The sequence below is a fragment of the Podarcis bocagei genome (assembly GCF_964188305.1).
Source record: "Podarcis bocagei genome assembly, chromosome: 11".
NCBI classification, from domain to species: domain Eukaryota; kingdom Metazoa; phylum Chordata; class Lepidosauria; order Squamata; family Lacertidae; genus Podarcis; species Podarcis bocagei.
In genome coordinates, this window is record NC_138136.1 from 42,754,120 (window position 1) to 42,766,465 (window position 12,346).

Consider the following 12,346-nt stretch of genomic DNA (forward strand, 5'->3'; position numbering starts at 1 on the left):
ACAAACTATTGCTCCACGTTGGCTAGCAATCTTGACTTGCTAGGGAGAAACAAACCATGATCCTGGTCCAGATGTAACTTCCTGGGGTTTTTGATTGTTTGCTTGTTTTGCTCAAGGGAAAATCATTGCTTGATGTCAGTAAACTATGATAAGCCAGAAAGGCTGACTTCTCATTTATGTTTGATACGACCATTGTGTTCTAAACTTTGCTTCATTGTAGTCTCTGTGTCCTTGGAAAAGTCATTTCTGCATTAAGACACAGAGGAGGATGGGAAGTCTATTTTCCACCCCAGAAAAGAATTGGCAGTGTTTTCTCTTGTATCATGTATTATTGCTCTGATAAAAGTCACTACATCAGGAGATAGTGGGTGATTAGCTTGTTTTCTCTTAATGTATCTTAGAATACAGTTATAGAGAAACACTTTCATTTTTTTGTACACAAACAGCAATTGCAAATCTTGAACTCACTGTGATACTCTGGTTATTTACAAATGTAAGTCAATACACAGAACATGAATTGAGAGTGGTTGCTATAGCTCTTCTCAGGAATCTGCACTTGTACTTTGAGCATAAGATGGCCTGTCCTAATGATTTAAGAAGAGAATATGTTGTGCAGTTTGTTCTTTTTAAGAATGCATAACTATTTAAATCATGTTGTGACTCTGAAAACCTGAAGAATAAGAAACACACATCTTTCATGTTTGGCTTTTTAAAAAGGAATTCATACTCCATTCCTGTTGAACAAATTATTCCTGGTATTCTGTGGTACTATACTTTCAGTAAGTTGCAGAGATAGTCTGTCTCAATATAAGGACAACAATAATTCCAAGAGGCACAGTAAGCAGTGAACAAAACAATAGTTGTGTTGGTTAAGTTTCAGGGAGGATTACAGTTTGGCCTGTATGTTATAGCAACTGATGCCCACTAGATCTGGTGGGGCCACAAAGAGGTCACAGGGTTGTGACCAAGTTCGGGTCCCCCCCCCCAACCTTGCAAAGCACCTTGCAAAGATGCTATAGTAGACATTTAAGCATAGCTATTTTACAAACAGTTAACACCTTACTAAACTGAAAAAAATATGTTTTATTTTGGTTCAGAAAGGGTCTGTGCTGCCACAATTGCTTCTCTGCTGGGATGAAAAACCAAGGTTCCTTTTCATCTATTCTGGTTCTTTTCCTATCCTACTCCTTTGCAAAGAAATCGTGGACACTTAAACATTACAATTCTGTGAATACTTAGCACTAAGGGTCTGTCTTCAGAAGGAGTCCTTGCTTTCACAATTTGTAGTGTGTATTCATGCCACAATAACTGTACATTACTCAGAGGTTAAGGCCCTCTGAATTCCATGGGGATTCAGTCCCCCCTGGTATATACAGGATTGCAGCCCAAATGAGTTAATCTTAAAGGTACCACACAGGACTGGTAATAAGGGACTCCAGGCTGTGGAATAAAATCCAGGAATATTAAGTGGACTAGGAATTGGTACTAGCAGTGAGGGTTATCAATTGAAGTTGGAACATTCAGGATAAAAGGAAGTACTTATTCACACAGTAAATGGACTTTGCTATTACAGTGGTGCCTCGCAAGACGAAAAGAATCCGTTCTGTGATTTTCTTCGTCTAGCGGTTTTTTCGTCTTGTGAAGCAAGCCCATTGAAGGATTAGCGGATTAGCGCTATTAGCGGCTTTTAGCGGCTTATCTGCTGAGCGAAGCAAGCCCATAGGAAATTTGTTTTGTGAAGCACCTCCAAAACGGAAAACTCTTTCGTCTAGCGAGTTTTCCGTCTTGCGAGGCATTCGTCTTGCGGGGCACCACTGTATAAGGATGTAGAAATGGTTGCCAATTTAGATTGTTTTAAAAGTGGATTAGACAAGATCATGATGAGATGGCCATCATTAGCTGCTTATCATCAGTATCAGAGGCAGCATGCTTCTGAATACCAGTTTCTGGGGATCATGAGTTGGAGATTACTGGATAGCTCAGTTGGTTAGAGTGTGGTGCTGATAACTCCCAAGGTTGCAGGTTTGATCCCCATAGGGGACAGCTGCATACTGCTGCAGGAAGTTGGACTAGGGTCCCTTCCAATTCTATGATTCTATTAAAAACTGTTTTTCACATGCCCTACCTATGGACTTCTCATATACATCTGTTTGGCTACTGTGACAACATGGAATGTTCATTTGTGGCAAACGTAGATTTTCATGGAACTTTGGAGTGTCAGGCATAGCCCTACTGGCTTTAGCCCAAACGTAGCAGAGTTTTCCTGCACAGCGAGGAAGCTAGTTGCGGCAGTAATGACTAGTCAGCTAGACTCAGAATAACTATTTACAGGATTTATTAAAAGGAAAAATAAAACCAGCAGAGTTTCTGCATACAAATAAAAGCAAAATAAATCCTCTTTCTTTCTCTCTCTCAAAACCATACACAGCACTTCTAACTCCTAACACACCTCACCTCAAACTGTGCTAGCAATCCCTAGATAACAGAGTTGAGTGCTGCTCGTTAACCAATCAGAGTGAGTAGTTTCTAGGTCAAGCAGACCTGGGCTTTCTGCCAAGAGTAAATTGACACCAGCTGGAGTTAATTGGTGAAGCTAGAATCTGCAAGTTTCCCACAAGAACCAATTAACAGAAACTGAAACCGAAACTGAACACCCCCTCACAGATTCTGCTGAACAATTAACACCAAATACACCTATGTAGGAGATCATTTTTCCAGCAAACCTAAACTCTTGCACATTCGCTTGTTCTTTATCTTTGCCAATGGTTTAGTTAACACATCTGCTACATTTTCTTCACTTGACACATAAGTACAGGTGATTACATTGTCTTGTACACAGCAACGTACATTTTGGTATTTTACAGAGATATGTTTGGAACGCGATTTGAAACCCTCTGTTTTACTTAAGGTTATACAAGCTTGATTATCAATGTAAACTTGTACTGGTTCTCCACAATTTACATTTAAATCTGTTAACAAATGCTTGAAATAAATCACCTCGTTGCACAATTCACTCAATGCGGCGTACTCTGATTCCGTTGATGACACACTTACAATGTCTTGCTTGCGTGACCGCCAGCTGATTAAAGCTCCACCGACCATTATGACTAGTCCTGTGACAGATTTTCTATCTGGCAAATTTCCCCAGTCACTATCACAGTAGCAACTCAACATTTCGTCCTCGGAAGAATTTAATTGTAACATATAGCCAATTGTCTGTTTGAGATACCTCAGAACTTGTTTTACCCCTTTCCAGGCATTTAGTGTGGGTTTTGAGACCAATCTACTTAATATGCCTACTGCATAGCTAATATCAGGTCTGGACCACTGTGCTATATACAATAAACTTCCAATTACAGAGTGATATACATCAGGGTGTTCAAATTCAGGACTCTCATCTATATGAAGTGTTTTTATGAAACCTGGATCCATAGGCACCGCTGCCCCTTTGCAATCCTGCATCCTGTATGTAGTCAGTAGTTGTTTAACTTTGTTCTGCTGACTAATTAGGCAGCTGCCATCTTGGGCCCAGCACACTTCCAACCCTAGATATGTCCTAACCGGGCCTAAGTCTTTTGTACACCCACCTGCAGCCTACAATCTTTGCCCCCTCAGGCGCTGCTACTGGTGTAAAAACCTTGTGCTCATTCAGAGAGGACATCTCTTCCTCCATTGCCTGTTTCCAGCGCTCTGCCTCCTCTTTTGGTAACTTTAACACCTCCTGAAAACTCTTGGGCTCTGCACTTACACTAAACACATTTGCAGTATCAGGAGAAAAACGCACTGGAGGCACTCCTTTGTTTTGTCTTTTAGATCTTCTGGGAGAAAATTTTTCTTCTGACCCACTTTCCTCCTCAGAACTGCGACCTCTCTTTTGTTGCTTAGCCACTGGTCTTCCACTTTCTTGAGAGCTCTTATCTGAACTTTCCTCCCCCTCAGACTCTGACTCTCTGTGTCTACCTTCAGAGTCATGAAGCTCCTGGGAAGGTTCAAACCAAACCTCAGTATTGGCATGTAGTCTCTCCCAGCCACTATGTTCACAAAAACTGGCATTCCTGGAGATCACAATGCCATTTGTCCCTTCAGCAAAGCGGAAACCTTTTCCCAGCTCTTGGTAACCCACAAACACTAACTGTTTGGTCTTAGGATCTCCCTTCTTCCTCATTTGTTTCGGAATTAATACCCAGGCTTTTGATCCAAACACATGCAAATGGTCAATTTTAGGTTTTTTCTGAAACAATTTAAAGTACGGGGTTGTACCTATTGTTTGATGAAAGAGCCTATTTTGGAGATAACACGCGGTGAGCATGCTCTCCCCCCAATAAGACATGGGCAAATCAGCATCATCAAGCATGGCAAACATCATATCTTGTAAAGATCTGTTTTTCCGTTCTGCAACGCCATTCTCCTCTGGGGAAAAAACGTTGGTTTTTCTATGCCCAATGCCACGCTTTTGTAACCAATCTCTAAAGGCATTTGACATAAACTCGCCGCCTCTGTCCGTCTGAATCCTTCTGAGTTTAACAGACAGAAATCTTTCCACGGATGCCACCCAGCCTTTAAACTTAGTGAACACGTCACCCTTATTCTTCATGGGAAAAACCCAGGAGTAACGCGTAGCGTCATCCACAATTGTTAGTGAAAAGCGCGATCCACCCCTGCTTACAGCAAATGGACCAATTACGTCCATGTGAACCAGCTGTAGCGGTGACTCACTAACTCTGTCACTTCTGGGGTAAGAGACTCTGTGGGTTTTAACCTTTTTACAGACATTACAATCAAGGTACTTGTTACAACTCTTTAAATTACCCCCATCAGCTAATTCAGACATTTTTAGTACACTTTTCCAGCAAGCATGCCCCATTTTCCTATGCAATAAGTGCACACAGTTGTCATGTATAGCTTTGTTATCAGGCTGAGATTTACTGACTACTGCTGCAACTTGAGATCCTGCTTTAAGCCAAAACAAGCCTCCCTCTGACTTAGCAGTGCCTAAAATCTCACCAGCCTTCTTAATAATGCAACTGTCTCCTTCAAAATGCACTTTAAACCCAGCTTTTAGCAAACAATCTACAGACATCAGATTGCTCCTTAATGAAGGCACACAAAGTACATTTTGCAGGCATTCACGAAGACAAGGAACAAAAACTGCACCCCCCGAAATCACTTCGGAAGTACTTCCGTCTGCTAGAGCCACCTGGCTGCGCTGTGCTGAGTTCTTGGAAACAAACAATTCATCTGAATTCACGATGTGGCGAGACGCTCCCGAATCGACCACCCAGACCGCTTGTTTCTCATCAGCAATCTTGACCTCGCCGGTCACCAGCTGAGCCGACTGTTTTTGTTTGAAGAATTTCCTTTTCCGCTGCTGCTGCTGCTGATCTTGTCTCTGCTCCTGCACCGGCAACTGAGACTTGACCAACTCCGGACATTGTCGTTTTAGATGCGCAGAAGACCCACATCGGAAACAACGCCTAACAGCAAACGCTGACTCCTCACCGGTACGCTGCTCTTGCTTCACCTCTGGCACGGCATGAGAACTCCTTCCAAACCGCCCACCTGTAGAAGCCTCTGCAGCCACCGACCTTTCTTGCCTCTTCTGCCATTCTTCAATCAAACGCCCAGTAACGTAACTGACTGATAAATCACGCTCCTGTATGCCTTCTAGAGACAAAACTAAATTATCCCAGCTTTCCGGGAGAGAACTCAAAATAATAGCCACCTTCTCCTGCTGGTCTAATGCACAGTCTCTCTCCTGGAGCGCAGAAAACTTTAACTGTAAACTGTGTAGGTGTTCCTGCATTGTAACCCCAGGCTGTAACATTGCCTTGTACAATGCCTTGCGAATGAACAGCTTGGAAACCGCTGTCTCACGCACATGGAGTTCTTTAAGTGCTTGCCACACACCTCTAGCTGTCTCGATTCCCCTCACATACGGCAACTGGGAATCTTCCAGCCCCAAGACAATTGTGGCCCTTGCTCTTTGGTCTTTATCGAGGTCTTCATCATCAGGCTTCGTAGGAAACTTACTCACCACTTGCCAGAGACGATCCCTCTGCAGCACTGCCTGCATGCGTTCCGACCACAGCAAGTAATTGGAGTCATTCAGACGCTCAAAAGCCATCTGAACTGGTTGTGAGGTCATCTTGAGAGCGATGTCCCTGGAACCCGGAACCAGCTACTCACGACCACCGAGAGAGAAAACAGGAACCACAGCACCCAGCACTCACACGCTGCAGCTGTTGTCCTTGTGTCCGCTGCGTCACCAGCTCACCACGGTCAGGAACCAGCCAGAGAACAACAACTTCTGGAACTACTGGAACCAACGCCGTTGATGCTGACACCACCGCAACTCAGGCTGGCAGCACAATGCCCATAACCTCATGGAACTTTGGAGTGTCAGGCATAGCCCTACTGGCTTTAGCCCAAACGTAGCAGAGTTTTCCTGCACAGCGAGGAAGCTAGTTGCGGCAGTAATGACTAGTCAGCTAGACTCAGAATAACTATTTACAGGATTTATTAAAAGGAAAAATAAAACCAGCAGAGTTTCTGCATACAAATAAAAGCAAAATAAATCCTCTTTCTTTCTCTCTCTCAAAACCATACACAGCACTTCTAACTCCTAACACACCTCACCTCAAACTGTGCTAGCAATCCCTAGATAACAGAGTTGAGTGCTGCTCGTTAACCAATCAGAGTGAGTAGTTTCTAGGTCAAGCAGACCTGGGCTTTCTGCCAAGAGTAAATTGACACCAGCTGGAGTTAATTGGTGAAGCTAGAATCTGCAAGTTTCCCACAAGAACCAATTAACAGAAACTGAAACCGAAACTGAACAGATTTATTGCAGCATAATATGACAGGTGCTCACTTGCACACCTGCCCCATCTCACTATTCTGGAAACAACTTGGAAGATCCACCAAAAATGTTTCTAATGTTGTTCCATCTGTTCCAGTCCTCTCACTTTCATGCTCTTTCTCCCTGCCCTGGATTCAACCTTTGCTCTCTTCTAATTGTGTGAAATGTGAGTTTGTAGTAACAGGCTGAAGTGCTTAACATAATTGGGTCACATTATTATTATGTGGAACGTAAAGCTGTCAAACTCAGGTTATTTAAACAGAAAGCACATGACATTTATGAAATGTCTGCAGAGCTTCTTCAGGGGATACAGAGTTTTACAGTAAAAACATACATACCCCAGAACTACAAAATCCAGTGTGCAGACTATGTCAAGGTATTAAAATCCTAACTTCCCACTGTCTTGATGGTGCTTTTCAGATGGATCCCAGTAGATGTTTTTCAACATGTATATATGCATGGGAAGAATCATGCTAGATTATTTCCTGCTTAGTGGCCCCACAAATAGGTTTTGGTGGAAGTCATCCTTGTGTTAGAGGCTCCTTCACAGCCCTAAATAGCTTATTCTAAAAAGAAGTGTCAACATTAGACTTAATGAGCCAGAGTGAGAAGTCAAAATAAAATATGCACTCTTGGTTTGTATTATCTGACTTGTTGAAATAAACCCTTCCAAGAGAAAAATATGTGAAGCCAGTTGTCATGAAACAATAATATACATCCTGACAGCTCTGGAGGCCTGATGTATGGCTGCTACTGGGATGATTTAAGTCTTTTAAGAATGTGATGAAGGAGAGGGGAGAGAGACAATAAAGTCAGGGCTTGATGTTTCCACCAGTGGGGTACTTTCACTTTGGGGAATGCTTATTTATCCAGTGGTGGGGTTGGGGACGGGTGGGTGGGAAAGGTGGCAGGGTGGAGACCAAGGGAGTTTACGCTCACCAGCACTGGAGTGGAGTCTGGAACGAATGTTCAGGCTCTTGGCTGGCAGGGGAGACGGAATGTTCCGAGTCAGAGCTGCTTTTGGAAGAAGGGGGTTAGCTGCCTGCAAAGGAATGTTTAGCAGGCCTTTCTATTGTCTGTTTCTCCATCCCTCTGCCTCTCTCTGTTTAATGTATTAAAACTGTGGGGCAGGAGGAGGGAAGAGAGAAAACAAATGTGTGTGCAGCTGACAGGTTAATAAGTGACAGATACTATTTCCAGCTGGGATCTGGATGCCATAGTAGGTAACTTTTGCTGAAGCTGCACTGAGTGATATCGTTTTGGTCATAGTAGTCTGTGTGCCGGGACGAGCGTGATGTGTGTGTGTGTGTGTGTGATATGAATGAACTGAAGCACAAACATGGGAGCCCCTATAATGTAGTCAACACATGGATATTTATAAAGCAGAATGCCGTTTCTCAGTCGTGGCAAACTTGTATCCAAGAACAGAAAACTAATCAAGATGGTCCCCAATTTTAGGGTTAGCTCTGTCGTGAATTTTCCTAGGCAAGCTGTTTGCCCTCTGCCAATCCCACCCCACCCCTCCACCAGTATTGCAAGGATAGTAAGACCAAGCCTTACCACAGAGGTGGGGAACCTCCAGACCACAGGTCCAGTTTGGCCAGCCAGGGGTCCCAGTTTCTCCCATCAGGCTACTTCTAGGAAACCACACCCACATGCTCCACACCTGATGTCATATGTGGCATCATGTGTAGCGCAGGTACTAACGTGGCTTCAAAGGAAAAATTGGAAGCTTTAAATTGATATTTTCATGTTACAGGAACCATACTTTAGAGCTCCCAGGTGGGCACATTCACTGAATCTTTTCTGTGCCTGCTAAAAACATCTCCACCCAGCCTTTCTAAAAGCCTACTCAGATGTGCAAAATATTTCCATGTGTTTTTAATCTGCCATTAATTTTAATTATTTTTTTCAATGCTTTAATCAGTGTTTCTCAAACTTGGGTCCCCAGGTGTTGTTGGACTACAACTCCCATCATCCCTAGATAGCAGCACTAGTGGTCAGGGATGATGGGAGTTGTAGTCCAACAACACCTGGGGACCCAAGTTTGAGAAATAACTGCTTTAAATAGTTGTTTTTACTGATAACCTGATTGTGTCATTCTTTTTGGAAATTGACTTGAGGTGTTTTGTTTTTAACAGTCAAACAGTATATACATTTTAGGGGGAGGAAGTAAGAGTGAGTTTCCAACTATTCCTTTGCTGGAGAGTGGCACACTTCCACTGCCCACCAGTTTATCCTAATGGGCATTGAGACCATGTCTTGCTCTAGGATCAGGAAAGGGCTTGTATTAAAGCCCCTTTTAAAATGGTTCCTCAGTTGATGCAACAGGCAGAGAAATCATTAAACCATCATCCATTACCCTCAACAATTTTCAAGTGCTCTGTTGGGGGCAGTGGGGGGGGGGAGTTTGGGAATCACTGGTGCAGACATACTGAGCTTGATGTACTAGTGCCCTAACTCAGTATAAAGGAGCTTCCCGTGTGAGCTTTGCTGAAGCTTTATTTTGCAAATCAAAGGTGAACTTTGTTATACAATTGCAGAGTGTCAAAATCTTAATGACGTATGTATAAATTGTAATAAGTATGTGGGCATTCTCTTGTTTTTCAGACTGTCGTTTTACTCTGGACATTCTTCGTTTTCCATGTATTGCTTGCTCTTCCTAGCAGTAAGTATACTTTTTAGCAGCCAGTTATGATGGGTTTTTTTTTTGTTTTGCTTAAAAAATCTGTTTATGTTGCATAGCATGAAGCTGAAACATTTGCTGAATCAGCATTTCATTTGGGCTGTTTGTGCAGAGGAAGCATTAAAATGAAAAAGGCTGGGCTGGGGTGGATCTTTGCTCTGAGATCTTTTCACTTGTACGGATGGAATATTTGTCCACTGCATGTTAGGTAGGCTTTTCCCTAAATTGTCCAGGGAGTCTTTGTGTGAAGGCCAGTTCAAGCTCTTTTTTTGCTACCCTAGGTGGAAGTCTCGGAAAGTGCATCCCAGGACCACCTGTGACATTACAGAGGGTACCAGGACGCTTTCAGTTAGTGTCAGCTATCAGCCACACCAGCAGTGATTCAAGACCCGGGACTAATGCACAGCTTCTGATATGGAAGGCACCTTTGAAGTGTGACACCCCAGGCAGCTGTCTACTCTGCCTGTATGGCTGAGCCTATCCTGAAAAGTGAGCAGCTCATAAAATGCAGCAGCCGCCATTTATCTGAAGCTTAGGCACTTCAATAAGCAGCATGGCCAGGCTCGCTTTGCAGGGGGAGAGTCTCTTTTCCCCTTTCTACCTCTGGCAAACTAAGCTTGTCAGAAGCAGTAAGGACTCTTTCTAACTGAGAGTCCTAAGCATTCTTTTTGTAACTTCATGCTTTGCTCTGGGTGATTTGGGTAGGCTTAGCATGAGGCAGGGAGTGTGATGCAGATGATGGTCTATCTAGCGCAACCAGTCTCTACTTTAAGCAAACAAAGCAAGGAAGGAAGCAGGGGATGGGAATCCGCCCATCAAATGTTTTACAGGCTTCAGCAACATAAATACTGTACTAATTTGTGACTGCCACCCAGTCTTGATAAGCTACATTCTAGCTGTTTGTTGCTCTTTGTTTTTGGCCAGGAGAGAGGTAACTACCAAAGCAGATGGGACAATCTAGTCAAAATGGAGATTTTAGCTTTATGTCTGTGTATTTAAGCAAACAAAACGAATACAAAAAATGTCCACACTTTTTCAGTGGGGTGTGTAGGAATGAATATTGCAAGTTTTTCCCAGCATGGTTCTGTGGACATGTAAATTTATCAGAACCTGAAAAACTAAAACTGTTAAAAACAATGCTTTTAAATTTTACGTAGAGAGGTTTCTTGCTGTAGGATTGTTCTCAGGAGGAAAATATTTGTGTTTTTTTAAGAGCACTTAATTTGCAGTGTTTGTTTTATTATTTCTCTGAAGCATTTCAAAGCTGCTTCAGCTCCCAACAGAATGACAAGCCTGATCATCTAGCCTGTGGTGACATTAATAAAAATACCTCCTTTTTTTTTTGGTTGGGAGCCATAGTTAAGCATTGATTGATTCTTTCCTGAAATCAGACCTCTTATTTTTGTTGTTGTTCTTGGAGCCTATAAATTGTAGGCTTCCAAATCAACCTTCTTTACAGTATATGGAATAAAATTATCCAGTCATGGACAGTGGCAGTACTACTGACAGTGGTGTCTTAAAAGTCGTCTAGCTCTGCCCGATTTGAGCTGTGCTATAGAACTGTCCTGTGTCCAGCTGCTCTGCCTGGCAGCTGCAGGGAAATTTTCTGGCACTGCTACTGAAAAATCCATCAGCTGGAGATGTTTGGTACTGAAACCAGAGCCTTATGCGTGCAACGCATGTGCTCCAACACTGTCATTTCAATGCAAAGAACATTGATGCTTCAAATGCTTATATCTGTCCAAGGGTGTATTAATTATTATTTAGTCTTAGAAAGTTGAGGAGTCAGCCCAAAATCAGAGGGATGAGTGACTCTCATTATCAATTTTGCATGGCAAAGTGAACAGACTTCACACTTTTAGGAGACTTTGGTGTGCTGAGCTAGTCTTGCGAATGCCTCCATGCATGCCCAGATCACAGCTAGCCACATAAAACATTCTACAGAAAAATAGGTTGAATTGAGATGTACTAAGCTGTGTGTGGTATGTGCTGGACAATTCTGAAGACTGGTTTAGTTGTTCAGCATAACAGAAGTCTATCTTAGGTTGACTTTGGCACATTGGCAGGGGAAATGCTACCTTTACAAGCAGATCAATCTAATCCTTGACATCTTTATCATGTATTCTAGTGATGGTGTAGTAAATGGGTCTCTCCTACCCCACGAGTATTAACCAGGATGAGCTAAAGAGAGCCTTGAGAATTTATATGGAACTTCTCCCTGTTTGGAATGCTCTCAATCCTTAATGAGTTAGTGGCTATGTCTTGTGCAATAAGAAAGGGCTTACCCCAAGGCTGGTTCTGCCTATTATTGCAATTTGCTGCTTACAAGATACAGATGTGATCCTCTTTCCCTCTACGTAGACATTTCACGGCTCCTAACTTTTCCATGCGGCAACACAGAGTTCTGCCAGTGGCCCCATGTCAAGTCTTATGCATCTGATAACGCGCCCCCCCCAAAAAAAAGTACTTTCTGACCAGCTTCAACTTGCCATTTACATGCTTGACTCCAGCTGCAGTTGTGTGCTGCTCGTGACTCCCCAGTTCCTAACATGTGGCATTACTCACAGCCTGGGTTAATCATAACCAGACGCCTGAAATTTCAGCCTCCTGAGGGCTGGAGGAATCTGACTTATGTTAGTGTGACTGACTGCGCACGCACACACACACACACACACGAAAACAAAACCCAACCAAAAAGGCTATGATAGTACAGCCACCACATTGGCAACTAGATTCCAGCTCTGCCAGGATGACTGGAGGAACCAATAGAATTTCCCTAGAGTCTCCTCAGCTCATTGCCATTC

The 12,346-nt window shown here is 43.1% G+C and overlaps 1 protein-coding gene across 2 annotated transcripts in view; it reads left to right on the forward strand.

Annotated features, from left to right (window-relative positions):
- PLPP1 (phospholipid phosphatase 1) overlaps positions 1 to 12,346 on the forward strand; it is a 103,306-nt gene that overhangs the window by 67,779 nt on the left and 23,181 nt on the right. For both annotated transcript variants that reach the window (XM_081213179.1, XM_081213178.1), the window contains exon 4: positions 9,467 to 9,524. In XM_081213179.1, coding sequence (XP_081069305.1) covers positions 9,467 to 9,524 — 58 coding nt within the window. The remainder of the gene's footprint in view (positions 1 to 9,466; positions 9,525 to 12,346) is intronic.